The sequence below is a fragment of the Salvelinus namaycush genome, chromosome 33 (assembly GCF_016432855.1).
Source record: "Salvelinus namaycush isolate Seneca chromosome 33, SaNama_1.0, whole genome shotgun sequence".
In the NCBI taxonomy this organism is placed as follows: domain Eukaryota; kingdom Metazoa; phylum Chordata; class Actinopteri; order Salmoniformes; family Salmonidae; genus Salvelinus; species Salvelinus namaycush.
Window position 1 is genome coordinate 6570471 of NC_052339.1, and position 20365 is coordinate 6590835.

At 42.2% G+C, this 20365-nt stretch overlaps 1 protein-coding gene across 1 annotated transcript; it reads left to right on the top strand.

Moving 5' to 3' along the window:
• Positions 1-2318: 2318 nt before the first annotated feature.
• LOC120027771 (enoyl-CoA delta isomerase 2-like) lies at positions 2319-20163 on the top strand. Its single transcript, XM_038972792.1, has 10 exons — positions 2319-2417; positions 3400-3530; positions 4465-4563; positions 5134-5316; positions 12820-12889; positions 17180-17282; positions 17374-17494; positions 17935-18024; positions 18187-18330; positions 19392-20163. Exons 2-10 carry the CDS (start codon positions 3420-3422, stop codon positions 19545-19547), a joined length of 1077 nt encoding a protein of 358 aa, XP_038828720.1. The 5' UTR covers positions 2319-2417; positions 3400-3419; the 3' UTR covers positions 19548-20163.
• The last annotated feature ends 202 nt before the right edge of the window (positions 20164-20365 follow it).

Sequence of the window (20365 nt, forward strand, 5' to 3'; positions counted from 1 at the left end):
AGCTGTTTAAAGGCACAGTCAACTCAGTGTATGTAAACTTCTGACCAACTGGAATTGTGATACAGTGAATTATACGTGAAATAATCTGTCTGTAAACAACTGCTGGAAAAATTACTTGTGTCATGCACAAAGTAGATGTCCTAACCGACTTGCCAAAACTATAGTTTTTTCACAAGAAATTTGTGGAGTGGTTGAAAAACGAGTTTTAATGACTCCAACCTAAGTGTATGTAAACTTCTGACTTCAACTGTATACATATATTTTGATATATTGTTTTACCAATATTTAACCCCTATTTTGTCACTAAACTACTTCCATATATACTGTACTTCCATTTTTTTATTTTACTTGTACCGGTCTACCTTCAGACACGTCTTGTGGGCAAAACAACTGACATGTATGTGTTTGTGAGAGTCATCTTTCTATAGAGGGCTCATATTATACTGAACAAAAATATAAATGCAACATGTAAAGCACAGGAGGCTGCTGAGGGGAGAATGGCTCATAATAATGTCTGGAACCGCTCAAATGGAATGGCATCAAACCTATGGAAATCATGTGTTTGATGTAATTTATACCATTCCATAATTCCGCTCCAGTCATTAGCACAAGGCCGTTCTCCCCAATTAAGGTACCACCAACCTCCTGTGTTGTAAAAAATCCCAGAAATGTTAAATACGCACAAAAAGGTCTATCAAATTGTGTGTGCAAATTTGTTCCCATCCCTGTCAGTGAGCATTTCTCCTTTGCCAAGATAATCCATCCACTTGCAAGGTGTGGCATATCAAGAAGCTGATTAAACAGCATGATCATTACACAGGGGCACCTTATGCTGGGGACAATACAAGGCCACTCTAAAAGATGAAGTTCTGCCACACAACACAATGCCACAGATGTCTCAAGTTTTGAGGAAGTGTGCAATTGGCATGGTGACTGCAGGAATGTCCACCAGAGCTGTTGCCAGAGAATGTAATGTTAATTTATCTACCATAACCCGCCTCCAATGTTTTAGAGAATTTGGCAGTATGTCCAATTGGTCACACAACCACAACCACGTGTAACCACACCAGCCCAGGACCTCCATATCTGGCTTCTTCACCTGTGGGATCGTCTGAGACCAGCCACCCGGACAGCTGAAGAAACTGAGGAGTATTTCTGTCTGTAATAAAGCCCACTGGGGAGACAGGCCCAGCCATTCTCATTAATGGCTGGGCCTGGCTCCCCAGTGGGTGGGCCTATGTCCTTCCAGGCTCACCCGTGGCTTGCCCCTGCCCAGCCATGTGAAATCCATAGATTAGGGCCTAATTTATTTAAATGAACTGTAACTCAGTAAAATCTTTGAAATTGTTGCATGTTGCGTTTATATTTTTGTTCAGTGTAGTTAGTAGGCCAAACCGTTTGACTCTACAGACATTTTCGTGTCTCGGGACTGTTCTGACAAACACCCCTGTAGCTCTGCTACCTTCCACCGCAGCTGTAGAAGGCCGACATCGGTATTGCAAAAATTTGATTTAAATCTAATTAGATTTCCGCGGACATCAATTATATGGAGTTTAAGCCACTTTATGACTGTTTCCTCCCGCTTTAGTTTATTGTGATGGAAATGATGTTTTTTTTTTTTTTTTACGATAATTATTAGGTGGTGGTGGCTAGCTACAGTATCTACAACCTAGGTTAGAGAAACAACTTAAGGATGACAGGTGATGGCTGCATGGTGCAGTTGGTGAGAAGCAACTGCAGTTTCATCAAAAACTCCATGACCTTTGATCACATGATTTTTGTAATGTTCTTCATGCCTTCCACATGGTTGCAAGTATGATCATTTTTAGAACCAGATAATGCATCACAATTTGAAAGGCTGTGACCAACGATGGTCAACCGCTTGACAAAAGTGACCAGCTGAAATGCGCCCAATATTTTTCTCCCGTCTGAATGAAAAGGTCCAATTTTACAATCTCCCAAAATAAATCTTGTGTTGTGAAACTGTGGGCTTTTCTATTTTTTTAGTCCTCGTGTCCTCTCTCCTCGTCTCAGTCAAAACCCATTGGATGAGAAAGCCAGAGGTCCCGCCCCTCTGACCTTCTCCTTTAATGGGTTGTGAGAAGGAGACGAGCAAAGAGGAAACATGACACGAGGAGTGTACAATTGAGAAGGCACCCCTATTATTGCTTTATGCTCTCCGTCCAGTAGAGGTACGAGATTGCATGAAAATGACGTAAGGCGTAATGAACACGTCACGTCATGATGTAAACAGGGCATTAGCCAATGGTGAAAGCAACGAAGGTGAGGGGGAGGGTTCTTGATTGTAAACAGCGATTTAATTTATTCGAATTGTCTTGCTACTGTACTTTGGACTGAAATTACCCCACTGTCAAGTCTGTAGCTTTACGCATATTTTCACCGTGGCGACTTTTCAGGTAAAATTAGCTAAAAACATCACACTCACTTGCAAGGTGGATTTACTGCTAACTTGACGTGGACATGTTGCACGGAGCTGTAGTCAAACTGAGTATATTTGACTTTAGCTGTTCAGTATGAAGGGAGCAAAAGCTTGCTAGTTTAGCATAGCTCAATTATTAATGTTAACGAATGGTCATGGTTTTAAAACTACATGGGTTTATTTTCACCATGTAGTTTTAGCTGGTTGGCACGAGAGCCTCTATCGGTGCCTGTATTTAGCTAAGGTTGTCTCAAAGATGTCATGTTCTGCACAGATAACGTTACTGGTTAATTTCTGCACGACTCACGAGCAAGTGGTGTCTGCTTTGCTTGAAAAGATGTTTACTCAACCATGCTTGCTAATAATCGCTGAGCTGTTCTGTAGGAGATCTACCGTACATACATGACCTTACATTCCAACGTATCAGCTACCACCACAAACGCTTGCATGATGATCTGCTTGGTAGCTAGCTAGTTACTACTTCTAGTTAAAGCAAATATTCTGTGGTTATAGCTTGCTAGCCAAAATAGCTAAACTTTCAATAACTATGACCTTTTCCCCAAATCCGGATTTATGAGCCTTGTATAATCAGACCAAAGAGGGTGTGTCTAACTACCAATGAATGAAAATCAGAAGAATGGTCAAGCAACTAATTATTGATGGCCCTTCGAATTCTGTCACAACGTGGTTGTATCACAAACAGTACTGCAACTCTCACAGTACATTATGTGTCATCCTGTCCCAATCCTCCCCATTTCCAATGCGATAATTTAAAAAGGCCACTGTAGGTGTTAGGAGCGATCTTAGTGCCCTCAGCCAAGTTAATTTGTGATTTTGCATTTTATTGGAACATTTAGGCTTATGTATCATATTATTTAGCCTTTGTGGCAGTTCATAATTGTTTAGGAAACAGTACCAGTTAGCTATGTCACTCATTTGTCCTGCAATGATCTCTTCAGGGCTGTCCACAACTGGTTCTATGATGGGGGCGACGGTGGAGCAATTCAACTGTGCCAAGAGTCAGATGGGCACGCTGAAGAAAGACCCTGGCAATGAGGCCAAGCTGAAAATCTATGCTCTTTTCAAACAGGTGAGAGGTCTTTGTTCTTAGCTACTTGGCTGTCATGTCTCCGAACATCAAGAGCATGAGCGATAGAGGGAGTGGGCTCCTTGTTTAGTTTTGCTGTGTCACAGTTGTATTGAGTAGCATCTTGCTGTCACCAGTTTTATTGGGTGGATGGCAGGAAGCTTTGGGGTTATAGGAGCGGGCCAGTATCTGAACGGTTGACGATTTTGAATCCCAGGGCTGACAGGAAAAATCTTGAGAGTTGCTGGCATCAACTCGGCTGACTTAACTGACCCTGTATGGCTCTTACCTCAGTGATTCACTATAGGGATAGCCATGCTAACTTCGCCCTCATGTCGGAGGCTAGCTAGTGCTAGGTATCAACAGCCAATCCATTAGGGGCTGGAAACTATAGTAAGCTTTGATTGGTCAATAGCAACGCGATGTCGTGGAGTATGTGACTACATTTCAGCTTTCCCCAACTTTGGTCCGGCCCTGTTCACGCTCCATCACCCATGCTCACGTCGCCCAACGGTCCCCCGCCCACTTAGGTTCCCTTCATTGAAAATGAATGGGGCTCTGTTGTTTTATCGCCCCCTATGTGCTAGCTAGATGTAGTTCTGCCATTAGGCTGTTGTGTGTATGTATGTGATTGGGTGTTTGCACGATGGATGCTGTGTCAGCAAAAATACAAGTTTCTATTGTACAGTAGATGAATAACATCTGTTGTAACAATTGTAAAGCTATCCAGGGAAGTTTCTTATTGGACAAGTCAAAGTAGTCCCTCCCTGTTTCAGTCTGTTTTCTTCCATTTGAGACTTAATGACAATGACCCAGATTGTTAACCTATCAGAGTGCATGAAGGAGACAGGATGAAGAAAGTAAGCCCTTAAAGTCTATTGGAGACACCGATCCTCTCATTTTAGTATCTTCTCTTCTCTCTTTGTTGTCTTATTAGGCTACTCAGGGACCCTGTAACACCCCCAAGCCAGGGATGCTTGACTATGTCGGCAAGGCCAAATGGGATGCCTGGAAGTCTTTGGGCTCTGTATCTCAGGTAATCTGCAGTCCGTTATTGCATATACATAACAGCACTGTCATACACATTTTATTGAAGATGCAATCCGGGATCTTAAGCACTTAATTCATAACTTATTGTACGAATTGGAATTTGTAACATACTGTATACAGATTGCAAAACATGTTTGTTTTTTTGCAGGACGTAACATATCATACGAAATGGATGATGTAGTACACAACTTTACATTTTTCGGGGATCCGTTTTGGCTCGTGAGCACTACTTTCAAAACTACTAGCTGAAATTATACAAAAGCTCAGGAGCAATATACCCATTTGTCTATCAAGGCTATTCCTCCCAAGTTGGTTAAAAACAACAGACAAAAATACACGACTTGTGAGAAAGGTCAAACACAGCTGAAAATGATTGGAGTTAATAAAATGTAAAACAAATTAGAAGCATCCATTCTTATTGAATTTCACAATTTTCAGTGCCCATAAAAAAACAAACTCCAATGTCCTTAATGTGGTAAAGTGCCATTTTCTTCACACAATGACATTGACAGGTATACATTGATACATTGTATAACTCTCTATTCCTCCCTCTCAGGAAGATGCCAGACAACAGTATGTGGACCTGATTGACTCTCTCCTGGCTGCTGAGGGACCTGTGGTAGCCGCACAGCCCACTGGGAGCGCTGCCACCTTTGACACGCTGCTGGTCTCCACAGAGGACAACGTCACCACTATCCGGTTCAATAGGCCACAGAAGAAGAACGCCATCACTGTGGAGGTACATTAATTAAGTTATTAGGCATTAGTGTCATTGTCTATTCCCTCCTCCCAACATCACCCTTACTGGGGAAAAAAACAGGCTTCTGGCAAACATCTAGCAGCGACTTTTGAACTTCTGGCAAATCATTTTGAGACGCTTGTGGCGAACAATCTGTTTGCTGATAATAGGCCTAATCACCCAACATCAGGGCCCGACCTCACTAATGCTCTTGTGGCCGAATGGAAGCATGTCCCCGCAGCAACGTTCCAACATCTAGTGGAAAGCCTTCCCAGTAGAGTGAAGGCTGTTATAGCAGCCAAGGTGGGACCAACTCCATAATAATGCCCATGATTTTGGAATGAGATGTTGGACGAGCAGGTGTCCACTAGGGCTGTGGTGATCATGAAATTTTGTCAGCTGGTGATTGTCAAGCAAATGACTGCCGGTTTCACGGTAATTGATCGTAAATTAATAAACACATTTAGCATCTCCTGGCCGCTGACTCAGACCTTTGGAACATCCACAATTTTAAAAAAGTATAATAAATCCATGTAATATAGCCTAAATCATCACAATAAATACATTATTTATTTTAAACAGATCTAAATAAACATGAGACTACATTTTCTTCATATATTTCAGAAGAAAAGAATAGCATATCCTGCGTTGTCCTTATGTTTGGTCCTGATCTGGCTGTGGGTTACACTAGTTCATTTAGCAGACAAGATTTGCTTAGAATTCCATGTTATTATTTTATAGTATGAAGAATAAAATTGAACATGGCTGAATAAAATAGAAAATATGTTCTCCAAAGGATTTGATGGAGTACGCAGAAACAGGTACTCCTACAGTTGAAGTCGGAAGTTTACATACACTTATGTGTATGTAAAGCCACTAAAACCACTGCTTTAAGCGCGAACCACTGCTTTTAACCAGGGCAAGGTGACCGGAAACATGACCGAATACAAACAGTGTAGCTATTCCCTCCGCAAGGCAATCAAACAAGCTAAGTGCCAGTATAGAGACAAAGTAGAGTCGCAATTCAACAGCTCAGACACAAGAGGTATGTGGCAGGGTCTACAGTCAATCACGGATTACAAAAAGATTACCAGCCCCGTCGCGGACCAGGATGTTTTGCTCCCAGACAGGCTTAATAACTTTTTTGCTCGCTTTGAGGACAATACAGTGCCACTGACACGGCCCGCTACCAAAACCTGCGGGCTCTCCTTCACTGCAGCCGAGGTGAGTAAAACATTTAAACGTGTTAGGCTGCAGGCTGCAGGCTGCAAGGCTGCAGGCCCAGACGGCATTCCCAGCCGCGTCCTCAGAGCATGCGCAGACCAGCTGGCTGGTGTGTTTACGGACATATTCAATCAATCCTTATCCCAGTCTGCTGTTCCCACATGCTTCAAGAGGGCCACCATTGTTCCTGTTCCCAAGAAAGCTAAGGTAACTGAGCTAAACGACTACCGCCCCGTAGCACTCACTTCCGTCATCATGAAGTGCTTTGAGAGATTAGTCAAGGACCATATCACCTCCACTCTACCTGACACCCTAGAACCACTCCAATTTGCTTACCGACCCAATAGGTCCACAGACGACGCAATCGCAACCACACTGCACACTGCCCTAACCCATCTGGACAAGAGGAATACCTATGTGAGAATGCTGTTCATCGACTACAGCTCAGCATTTAACACCATAGTACCCTCCAAACTCGTCATCAAGCTCGAGACCCTGGGTCTCGACCCCACCCTGTGCAACTGGGTACTGGACTTCCTGACGGGCCGCCCCCAGGTGGTGAGGGTAGGTAACAACATCTCCACCCCGCTGATCCTCAACACTGGGGCCCCACAAGGGTGCGTTCTGAGCCCTCTCCTGTACTCCCTGTTCACCCACGACTGCGTGGCCATGCACGCCTCCAACTCAATCATCAAGTTTGCGGACGACACTACAGTGGTAGGCTTGATTACCAACAACGACGAGACGGCCTACAGGGAGGAGGTGAGGGCCCTCGGAGTGTGGTGTCAGGAAAATAACCTCACACTCAACGTCAACAAAACAAAGGAGATGATTGTGGACTTCAGGAAACAGCAGAGGGAGCACCCCCTTATCCACATCGACGGGACAGTAGTGGAGAGGGTAGTAAGTTTTAAGTTCCTCGGTGTACACATCACAGACAAACTCAAATGGTCCACCCACACAGACAGCGTTGTGAAAAATCTCAGGAGGCTGAAGAAATTCGGCTTGTCACCAAAAGCACTCACAAACGTCTACGGGTGCACAATTGAGAGCATCCTGTCGGGCTGTATCACCGCCTGGTACGGCAACTGCACCGCCCACAACCGTAAGGCTCTCCAGAGGGTAGTGAGGTCTGCACAACGCATCACCGGGGGCAAACTACCTGCCCTCCAGGACACCTACACCACCCGATGTCACAGGAAGGCCATAAAGATCATAAAGGACAACAACCACCCGAGCCACTGCCTGTTCACCCCGCTATCATCCAGAAGGCGAGGTCAGTACAGGTGCATCAAAGCAGGGACCGAGAGACTGAAAAACAGCTTCTATCTCAAGGCCATCAGACCGTTAAACAGCCACCACTAACATTTAGTGGCCGCTGCCAACATACTGACTCAACTCCAGCCACTTTAATAATGGGAATTGATGGAAATGTATGTAAAAATGTATCACTAGCCACTTTAAACAATGCCACTTAATATAATGTTTACATACCCTACATTACTCATCTCATATGTATATACTGTACTATATACCATCTACTGCATCTTGCCTATGCCGTTCTGTACCATCACTCATTCATATATCTTTATGTACATATTCTTTATCCCTTTACACTTGTGTGTACAAGGTAGTAATTGTGGAATTGTTAGGTTAGATTACTCGTTGGTTATTACTGCATTGTCGGAACTAGAAGCACAAGCATTTCGCTACACTCGCATTAACATCTGCTAACCATGTGTATGTGACAAATAAAATTTGATTTGATTTGACTTAGGTTGGAGTCATTAACTCGTTTTTTAACCACTCCACACATTTCTTGTTAACAAGCTATAGTTTTGGCAAGTCAGTTAGGACATCTACTTTGTGCATGACAAGTAATTTTTCTAACAATTGTTTACAGACAGATTATTTCACTTATAATTCACTGTATCACAATTCCAGTGGGTCAGAATACGCTAAATTGACTGTGCATTTAAACAGCTTGGAAAATTCCAGAAAATGGTGTCATGGCTTTAGAAGCTTCTGATAGCCTAATTGAAATCATTTGAGTCTATCGGAGGTGTACTTGTGGATGTATTTCAATGCCTACCTTCAAACTCAGTGCCTCTTTGCCTGACATCATGGGAAAATCAAAAGAATCAGCCAAGACCTCAGAAAATAAATTGTAGACCTCCACAAGTCTGGTTCATCCTTGGGAGCAATTTCCAAATGCCTGAAGGTACCACGTTCATCTGTACAAACAATAGTACGCAAGTATAAACACCTTGGGACCACGCAGCCGTCATACCACTCAGGAAGGAGACGCGCTCTGTCTCCTAGAGATGAACGTGCTTTGGTGCGAAAAGTGCAAATCAATCCCAGGACAACCGCAAAGGACCTTCTGAAGATGTATCTATATCCACAGTAAAACGAGTCCTATATTGACATAGCAAGGAAGAAGCCACTGCTCCAAAATCACCATTAAAAAAAGCCAGACTACGGTTTGCAACTGCACATGGGGACAAAGATCATACTTTTTGGAGAAATGTCCTCTGGTCTGATGAAACAAAAATAGAACTGTTTGGCCATAATGACCATTGTTATGTTTGGAGGAAAAAGGGGGAGGCTTGCAAGCCGAAGAACACCATCCCAACCGTGAAGCACGGGGTTGGCAGCATCATGTTGTGGGGGTGCTTGCTGCAGGAGGGACTGGTGCACTTCACAACATAATTTTCCTTCCTCATAATGACATTTATGTGGATGTATTGAAGCAACATCTCAAAACATCAGTCAGGAAGTTAAAGTTTGGTTGCAAATGGGTCTTCCAAATGGACAATGACCCCAAGCATACTTCCAAAGTTGTGGCAACATGGCTTAAGGACAACAAAGTCAAGGTATTGGAGTGGCCATCACAAAGCCCTGACTTCAATACCATAGAAAATTTGTGGGCAGAACTGAAAAAGCGTGTGCGAGCAAGGAGGCCTACAAACCTGACACAGTTACACCAGCTCTGTCAGGAGTAATGGGCCAAAATTCACCCAATTTATTGTGGGAAGCTTGTGGAAGGCTACCCAAAACATTTGACCCAAGTTAAACAATTTAAAGGCAATGCTACCAAATACTAATTGAGTGTATGTAAACTTCTGACCCACTGAAATAGATCATTCCCTCTAATATTCTGACATTTCACATTCTTAAAATAAAGTGGTGATCCTAACTGACCTAAGACAGGACATTTTTACTAGGATTAAATGCCAGGAATTGTGAAAGTGAGTTTAAATGTATTTGGTTAAGCTTTATGTAAACTTCCTACTTCAACTGTATATGCTTAATTTAGAGTTATTTATGTAACTTTAGTTGTGATAGAAATGTTGGGATATATGTTTAGATTTTTTTTACATTCTAAGACTGATGATGATTTGAAAAAAGTTGCGTTTAAAGGCATGAGCTCTGCTTTGTTTTCTTGTGCAGGTTTGTACACACTTCATCAGTCTTTCATTCACAATTTGACAAGCACTTGTTTGGTAGGCTACTGATGATCAGCAGCATTAGATCTTGGAGAAGCCTAATTACTTTGACTAAACGGTCATGTGGAATTTGACTGCCATCATGACTCGGGACTGCCAGTGTTGAGGTAATACGGTCACTGTAACAGCCCTAGTGTCCACATACTTTTGGTAATGTAGTGTATATATTTTTCAGCAATAAAATGTCCCTGCCTTGTATAAATGCTATATAAACAAACAATGTAGCTAACATAAACTGGGACTTAGGCCTACTAAATCTACCTTTAAATGTGTGGCCAACTGTTCATAGAAAACTTTTGTATGTAGTGTCTGTCTCCAGCCAAGCCTAAACAAAATAGATTCAAATAATCAACTAAATATGATCTTCAATATAGACCGGGATCTCCATAATTTAAGAGCCAGTTGTCTACTAGTTGTTTATTTTTCCTGACTCAGGTGTATATTGTTCTAAAATGAATTATTGTTAACTTACATCTCAAAGCCATGTAAGGAACCTTGACCTGGTGCACACATTTATCTTTCCTTAGTTTGAAGCTTTCAGTCAATCTGTCTTGATTACATCTAGAAAGAAAGAGAGAAGGAACAACACATGAACAAGATGAGCTAGCTACTAGTTTAAAGCAATGAAAGATCTAATTGTTACAAAGAAGGAATTTATACCGGTAGGCTACATTTATGATAATACATGTATTTGCTTACCGTATCAAGTTTGAAGACGATTCAGTCACAAAGGGTTTTGATGCATCCTCTTCCAACACCACGGTTAAGGGAAGGGTATCCATCTACGAAAGTGAACTTTTGCTTTGTCAAATCAGCTAATATTGTTGCTACCTTAGCTGTTGTGCTAGCTAACATTTTATTGAACAGTGACACTAGCATATTGAAATGCATATTGTTATTAAAAGACAGCAATATATTCACCTAAAAAGGTTTAGGCAAATCATTAGTTAGCTAGCTAGCTATCACATTAATTGTGCAAAAATATGATAGCTAGCTAAGCGCTAGCCAGTCAGTGGTACTGACTGTCCCATAAAGCATAACATTGCTAACTAGGCATCAATTAGCTCACATAATTTGAAAGTATATTAGGAAGTTTAAGTCACTCACCGGACAACTTTGGTAAGTAGCTAGATAGCTTAGTTTCCATTTTCCAACAGTTCTCTTCTCCCACTGACTGGTCATCAGCTGTTACTGGTCTTGGAACTCGTGTCTACCATAAACGGCTCCTGGTAAACTGTTTGCCACTAGTGGCAATAAATATTGTTGCCAAAGGTTTGCCGCAGATTCCCCAGTGGCATTTTGTGGCATGCCTTGTACAGTGGCTTACGAAAGTATTCACCCCCCTTGGCATTTTTCCAATTTTGTTGCCTTACAACCTGGAATTCAAATAGATTTTTTGGGGGGGTTTGTATCATTTGATTTACATAACATGCCTACCACTTTGAAGATGCAAAATATTTTTTATTGTGAAACAAACAAGAAATAGGACAAACTGAAAACTTGAGCGTGCATAACTATTCATCCCCCCACCCCACCAGTCAATACTTTGTAGAGGCACCTTTTGCAGCATTACAGCTGCAAGTCTCTTGGGGTATGTCTCTAGAAGCTTGGCACATCTAGCCGCTGGGATTTTTGCCCATTCTTCAAGGCAAAACTGCTCCAGCTCCTTCAAGTTGAATGGGTTCAGCTGAATGGGTGTTCCCCTTAAACCATTCGAGGGTTGCTTTAGCAGTATGCTTAGGGTCATTGTCCTGCTGAAAGGTGAACCTCCGTAACCAGACTCAAATCTCGGGAAGAGTGAAACGGGTTTCCCTCAAGAATTTCCCTGTATTTAGCGCCATCCATCATTCCTTCAATTCTGACCAGTTTCCCAGTCCCTGACGATGGAAAAACATCCCCACAGCATGATGCTGCCACTAGGGTGTTGTTCTTCAGGGTTATAAGAGGAGTTAGGTTTGCGCCAGACATAGCATTTTCCTTTGATGGCCAAAAAGCTCAATTTTAGTCTCATCTGACCAGAGTACCTTCCATATGTTTGGGGAGTCTCCCACATGCCTTTTGGCGAACACCGAACGTGTTTGCTTATTTTTGTCTTTAAGCAATGGCTTTTTTTCTGGCCACTCTGTGGAGTGTATGGCTTAAAGTGGACACATATTCCAATCTCCGCTGTGGAGCTTTGCAGCTCCTTCAGGGTTGTCTTTGGTCTCTTTGTTGCCTCTGATTAATGCCCTCCTTGCTTGGTCTGTGAGTTTTGGTGGGCGGCCCTCTCTTGGAAGGTTTGTTGTGGTGCCATGTTCTTTCCATTTTTAAATAATGGATTTAATGGTGCCCTGTGGGATGTTCAAGGTTTCAGATATTTTTTTATAACCCAACCCTGATCTGTACTTCTCCATAACTTTGTCCCTGACCTGTTTGGAGAGCTCCTTGGTCTTCATGGTGGTGCGCCTTGCTTAGTGGTGTTGCAGACTCTGTGGCCTTTCAGAACAGGTGTGTGTATATATATATATATATATATATATATATATATGATATATATTTTTTCATTTCATTTCACCAATTTGGACTATTTTGTGTATGTCCGTTACATGAAATCCAAATAAAAATCAATTTAAATTACAGGTTGTAATGCAAGAAAATAGGAAAAACGCGAAGGGGGATGAATACTTTTGCAGGGCACTGTAATAGTGAAATTACCAACTGCCTATGCACATCCCAAATATCCAGTAATCATCCAGTTCTTCAATTCTATTGTTTTCCTCCTTCTATCCAGATGTACAACGAGATCATCAAGGCTCTGGAGGAATCTGGCAAAGATGACTCTGTCATTACTGTAATCACAGGTAGAGCCAACCAACCTATTCATCCCTTTTGAAATCGTGAATCCATTAAAGAGAGTATTGGTGATATGAATATGTGACCGACCGGCTCGATTTGGTCTTGTGTAGCAAAATTTGAATGTATATATATATTTTTACATTGGATGAAAGTAGAGCCTCAGAGCTAGAAAATTGTATATCATACACTACAGTTGAGGAACAATGGGAAAGTAATTCTGCTTTGAAAGTTGATAAACTTGTAACCTCACTTTTGAGAAAATGGCCCTTGAATAGTACCGACTGGAGAGCTCTTCTTTGTCTACACCCATTCAGCATCGTTCACACCCTTTTAAGCTTTAGCTCCACCCATCTCTTTAAAGATTCACATGTGAGGCTATGTACTAAACCACTAAAGATTTCAAGACTAAATGCTGACTTATACTATGGGTGTTTTCGTAAATTTAATCTAGAGTGTGCTTGGAACTCAGAGCGTTATCAGATTGTCTGTTCGTAAATTCAAAGCGTTTCGTTCTCGCAGCATTCATAGCGTACACTGGACGATCTGGCCGAAAAGTAGGGTTGATCCGATCGTTCTGACGTAACAGCAGTCAAGCACCTAAGCTAACTGACTAAAGTTAGCTAGCTTGCTAGCTACTTCCAGACATAAATGAGATAACCCCTCACTCTGACCATTTTACTTGCCCTAGCAGAGCTGGTTAGGCTGTTTTCATGTTATCCAGAGTGTTGGTGACTGTAACTGCTGCTGGCAACAATTTAATGAAGCTTTTTTGCCGACGTTTACTGACACCGGCCATAATCAAATGGGTGTTGAACATTCGTAAATTGATCGGTTATGCTGCGCTCTGGTACACTCAGACGAGAGTGCTCTGAAATAAGAGTAGATAGCCAGAGTGAATTACCAGCTACGTCTATTGACAGTTTTCACAGTGACATCATAAACATTCTATTGAAATAGTTACTTGCATAATGGAGTCTTGTTTAGACATGTCGCTAGCTAGCTAAACAATGAACCATAATCCCAACTCATAACATTACTTCCCTGCATGAATCTGCAGGTAGCAAACCAACCAGGTTCAATTACTACACAGATCATACACATAATGTTAGCTAGCTAGCTAGCCAGCTAACGTTAGCTAGCTAACAGTAAACTGTTTTTTGAAATGAAAACAACTTTCTGACAAAATTAGTAACGTGTAATATCTGAAAATGTAGCTAGCTAGACTATTTTATCCATAGACATGGATGGACACTTCTCCCTCTCTGTCACGGATGCCATTAGTTTGAAGATGTAATCCGAAGACAGGTGTTTTATACAACAGCCTTCTGTGTGTTCTCTTTTCGACTCCGTCTGCATATTTGCAATTAATGCCAGATTTTTCTCTGTCATTCTCTAATTCCACTGATTTCAGAACTCGGTCCTCCAGAAAGTGGAGAGCAACATTTATGCAGTTCTACAACGTGATATCTTTCAAAAAAGCAGCATTACAAAGAATTACCTAAACATACTGACCAGCTCATATTATAGACAGAAGCGTGCTACATGGCGGACCAATCTGACCTCGTCTCTCGGCATGTCCAGCCCACTCATTATCTAGCGGGAAGGTTGCTGACTTTTTCGTGGCTAAACAAACTAGGCTTGAAATTTAACAATTGTATTCATATTTACAGATGACATACAAGTTTGTTATTAAGGCACATGAAAGTTCACATGTTCCAGTAGGCATTTCTGCCAAAAAAGTTTACGTTTATGTGGCGCTCCTGTGAAGTAGTGACGCGCGACAAACGCCTAGTTTCCTGAAACGAGTCACATACAGTGAATTCGGAAAGTATTCAGACCCCTTGACTTTTTCCACATTTTGTTACATTACAGCCTTATTCTAAAATGTATTTAAAAAATACTCAATCTATACACAATACCCCATAATAACAAGGCAAAGACAGGTTTTAGAAATGTTTGCAAATGTATTCCAAATTAAAAACAGAAATACCTTATTTACTTAAGTATTCAGACCCTTTGCTATGAGACTCGAAATTGAGCTCAGGTGCATCTTGTTTCCATTGATCATCCTTGAGATTTTCCTACAACTTGATTGGAGTCCACCTGTGGTAATTTAACTGATTGGACATGATTTGGAAAGGCACACACCTGTCAAACCAAGCCATGTGGTCAAAGCAATTGTCCGTAGAGCTCAGAGACAGGATTGTGTCGAGGCGCTTATCTGGGGAAGGGTATCAAAAAATATCTGCAGCATTGAAGGTCCCCAAGAACACATTGGCCTCCATTATTCTTAAATGGAGGAAGTTTAGAACCACCAAGACTCTTTCTAGAGCTGGCTACCCGGCCAAACTGAGCAATCGGGAGAGAAGGGCCTTGGTTAGGGAGGTGACCAAGAACCCAATGATCACTGCCAGACTGAAGCCACTCCTCAGTGAAAGGCACATGACAGCCCTCTTGGACTTAGCCAAAAGGCACCTAAAGACTCTCAGACTATGAGAAACAAGATTCTATGGTCTGATGAAACCAAGGTTGAACTCTGGCCTGAATGCCAAGCGCCACGTCTGGAGGAAACCTGTCACCATCCCTACGGTGAAGCATAGTGGTGGCAGCATCATGCTGTGGGGATGTTTTTCAGCGGCAGGGACTGGGAGGCTAGGCAGGATCGAGGCAAAGATGAACAGAGCAAAGTACAGAGATCTTTAATGAAAACCTGCTCCCGAGCGTTCAGGACTTCAGACTAGGACGAAGATTCACCTTTCAACGAGACACAACAACCCTAAGCACACAGCCAAGACAACCAAGGAGTGGTTTTGAGACAAGTCTCTGAATGTCCTTTAGTGGCCCAGCCAGAGCCCAGACTTGAACCCGATCAAACATCTCTGGAGTGACCTGAAAATAGCTGGTCTGCAACGCTCCCCATCCAACCTCACAGAGCTTGAGAGGATCTGCAGAGAAGAATGGGAGAAACTCCCCAAATACAGGTGTGCCATGCTTGTATCGTCATACCCAAGAAGACTCAAGGCTGTAATCGCGGCCAAAGGTGCTTCACCAAAGTACTGAGTAAAGGGTCTGAATACTTATGTAAATGTGATATTTCAGTTTACATTTTTTTAAATAAATTACCAAAAATGTCTAAGAACCTGTTTTTGCTTTGTCTTTATTTTATTTAACCTTTATTTAACTATTCAAGTCAGTTAAGAAGAAATTCTTATTTACAATTACAGCCTACCCTGCCAAAGCCTAACCTGGACGACTCTGGGCCAATTTTGCGACGCCCTATGGGACTCCCAATCACTTCCGGTTGTGTTACAGCCTGGAATGGAACCGGGGTCTGTAGTGACGCCTCTAGCACTGAGACTCAGTGCCTTAGACCGCTGCTCCACTCGGTAGCCCCTACACACAATAACCCTTTGTGGTACTGTGTGTAGATTGATGAGGAAAAATAACAATTTAATAAATTTTTGAATAAGGCTGTAACCTAACAAAATGTGGAAAAATTCAAGGGGTCTGAATACTTTCCGAAGTCACTTTATGCACTGCTGGGCCAAAAATTAACACTAGGACTAAAGAAAAGCCAGAACACAGTATATTACACACAATTTATTATGGTGCACAAAAAAGCATGTGGTTGCAACATACTGTGTGTGGGCTTTTCTTCCTTTAGTCCACAGGTGTCAATCTCATTCCACGGAGGGCCAAGTGTCTGGGGGTTCTCTCCTCCCTTGTACTTGATTCTTGAATTAAGGTCACTGATTAGTAAGTAACTCTCCTCATCTGGTTGTCTCGGTCTTAACTGAAAGGAAAAACAAAAAAAAACAGCAGAGGCTCTCCATGGAATTAGTTTGACACCCCACCCCTGCTTTAGATCATTAAAGGGGCAGTCTGTGATTGCTACATCCATTTTTTTTTACTTTTAAATGAATGATATATAGCCATTGAGTCTTGGAAAAATACACTTTATAAATGCCTCATGAGCTTAGTTCAACTGTCTAACCCCACCAGAACCCACAAACAAACACTCTATAGCCTTAAAACATGATTAAATGTTGGACATTGCTATCGTGGATGGACAGCCTTTGCATTCATAGCTCTGTCTATTCATTTAAGAGTACTTATATTCCACCAGCCCCATCCCTTTGAATTTTTACCAAAACGGTGGCGGAGTGCCCCCTTTATCCTTTGAATTGACCCTTTAAGGCTTTACAGTGATGCAGTGACTTGCAAATCCATTTTTTATTGCAGTGCTCCTGTCTTCTTAATTGTTAAATGTGGCCATTCTTGTTGACCCCCTCAAGGTAGTGGAGACTTCTACTGCAGTGGCAACGACCTGACAAACTTCACCAAAATCCCTGAGGGCGGGATGCAGCAGATGGCAAAAGATGCCGGCGAGTTGCTGAGGTTAAGGACTTACCCAAAAAGAGCAGGCAAGAGGTTCACTTTGAGGGAACCATTTTCATAACACCTGTGTGTGTGGGGGGGGGTTGTGTAGGGAGTTTGTCAAAGCATTCATCGACTTCCCCAAGCCCTTGATTGCAGTGATCAACGGTCCGGCTGTGGGCGTGTCCGTCACTCTACTGGGCCTGTTCGAGGTGGTCTACGCCACGGAAAGGGTAAGGTGCTTTGTCATTTCCACTCAGTGTTGGCTTAGAACACATTTATATCGTCCCTCTATACATGTCTGTTAGTTGATAATACAAGATTAGCATTGGTTTATATTAGGGGTATCAAACTCCGGTCCTGGAGAGAAACTGGGTGTCCAGGCTTTTGATCCTGTCCACCAGCCCCGACATCTTCACTATGATTAATTGATTTTCTGAAACGTGTGTTGATACTGGGCTGGATGAAAAGCTCTCCAGGATCTTAATTGGAGACCACTGTTTTACATGCATACCTCAATCGAGGTCAAATAAGCAAAACAGTGTTGTGACCACCAGTGCACCACCCCTACCACTACGTCCACATTGCCATTCTCCACTTTCATTTTTCACTATACTCTGCCGTAAGCTGTTGGGGCTTTTCCTGCCTAACTTGTGCCCTCCCCTCCTGACAGGCTACATTCCACACCCCCTTCAGCCAGCTGGGACAGAGCCCAGAGGGCTGCTCCTCTTACACCTTCCCCAAAATGATGGGCAATGCAAAGGTATGGATACTCCCCCTTGTTCCTTTGCTGCAACTGATGTATTTCATAGAGAGGTTTTCCCAGGTATTTATTTTACTTTTGTTCTTTTAGTATGTATTTGACTTGCAGTTTGAATTGAATGAAATTACACTAATGGACAACGTTGCCATGCTCTGTGACTAGGCCAGTGAGATGCTGCTGTTCAACAAGAAACTGACAGCCACCCAGGCGTGTGCCCAGGGCCTGGTTACCGAGGTCTTTCCCGACAGCAGCTTCCAAACCGAGGTGGCCACCAGACTGAAGGCCTATGCCAAGCTTCCCAGGAATGTGAGTCAAAGCCCCAGCAAACATTGGACATCAGACAACGTTTGAAATGTTTGTGTGTTTTGTATAAAAGTTGTGTATTCAGAAACATTCCTGAACGAATCAATATTGATGAAAGCTGGTTGTATTTTACATCATTCCTGGAACGTTCCAAAAGGAAGTGATGTATTATTGGCCGTGGCTGCGCTTCCGTGGACGGACTCCTTTTTCCTATTTTAAGTGACCGGAGCCACATTCTGGACATTGAATTTCATTCACAATTTCATTGACATGTTCAACAAGGTCTGATTTGATTACAGCACAGTTTGCTGTAATTTGAATGAATATTCCAAAATGTTAAGTGTCAGTATTATAGCATATGGCAGTATATCTAGGCCACAATATTACATCACCACAAAAATAAGCAGGGAAAATGTTACAGGAAAGCGTAATTAATTTTGTGTCGTCCGATGGCAATGCTACAATATGTGCACAATTGGTAGGGAGTTAGAGACAAATAGGAAGCAAAATTATAGTTGTAATATGGTTAAAACACAGATTGTTCTACTTCAGAACAGTAGAAAGACAAGCCTATAATTGTTTGTCATGTCGTGAAGGCTTTTAATAGATTTCAGCTCAGATATCCAGCCGTTGATTCCGCTGTGACGTTGCGGTCGTTTGGGCAGTACCATTCACTTAGTATTGGGCGAGGCATAACCAATACACATTTTAAATGCATCCACAGTTTATAAAGTCACAGGCTTGATGCCTTTATTGCATGCAAGGGATATGGGACCAAATACCAACCTACTTATGGTTCCCGAAAAAGGTGGACGAGATGCATAATGTGCTTTTTATTTCTAATTGAAAAAACTGCTATGCATGAAAATACCATAAAGGGCTGTAGACATCAATTGATCTTACATCCAAATTGCGGGAGTTCAGGGCACAGCATGTTTATTATTTTATGTCAGTCATATGTAAGTATAATGAAACCAAAGACACATTTCCACATTTTGTGGACAGTACAGTTTTTTTTTTATCCACTTTTTTATTCTATCTATTGCTGTTTCCTGGCTGTCTAGTCCCTAACACTTTCCAAGCAGCTGATCCGTGGGACAGAGAAGGAACGTCTCCACACTGTCAACGACCAGGAGGTGGAGCGCCTGGTGGAGCGCTGGCTCTCAGACGAGTGCATGCAGGCCATCGTGAGCTTCTTCCAGGCTAAGGCTAAGCTGTGAGGAGGTGATCCTCCCCCTGCAGAGTCCCACAGACAGAGCCCACGGAGCAGAGCGCCTAGTCGTGTTCATTAGGTGCCAAGCAGAAGAAAAACTGACTAACAGGGAGGGACTACCACTACCTGTTCTTAAAAGAAACACATTTCTGTTTTTGATTGATAAAAAAATAAAATAATTGTATGTACAGTATTCCATTGCGTGCCCTAATGAGCATTATCCACATTACACCAGCCTTAAGCAGATGCCTTATTTTCTACAGTTTTATCAGATTGGCTTTGTAAATTTATTATAATAATACACAAAAACCCATTTTGTACATTTAACTGTTGATCTGGTTAGTTTTGCATTTAACATATCTGGGCATTCCCTGTTTTGAAACACCTTTGAAGGAATGTAACTTACATGGACTAAAGCTACCAAGGGGTGTGTATTGTACATTGAAGGTGGGTAGTGCCTTAGTCCAGATTGCCTTAGGACTGAACAAAGGCTTTGGAATACCTTCCAAGAGGATGTGTCTTGTACTGTCCAGTGGTTTTATATGCACTAAAAATCACTTGTGGAGATGACATAGTTGGACGTGTGAAACAATATCTGTTTGAAAATAAATCTATTTCTGCAATCAAACAAATATGTTTTTCAATGTCTTTTTGTGACAAAGGGACAATGATTTGAGGAAGAGGATAGTGATGGGTTGTAGGATAAGTCTGCCCTTTCACTTAATATTCTACAGAGGGCGTACTGCACCAAAAAAAAACGTATTCAACAGCTCTTCAGCCTTCATGCCAGAAATGTGAGTTTGTCCCTTTTCATTTGAAAGATGA

Bases quoted from the DNA above. Each gene is read 5' to 3' on its own strand.
- LOC120027771 (XM_038972792.1), top strand. From the start codon at position 3,420: ATGATGGGGGCGACGGTGGAGCAATTCAACTGTGCCAAGAGTCAGATG. The intron at 3,531-4,464 runs GTGAGAGGTCTT...TTGTCTTATTAG, and splicing joins TCTATGCTCTTTTCAAACAG to GCTACTCAGGGACCCTGTAA. The intron at 5,317-12,819 runs GTACATTAATTA...CCTTCTATCCAG, and splicing joins AGAACGCCATCACTGTGGAG to ATGTACAACGAGATCATCAA.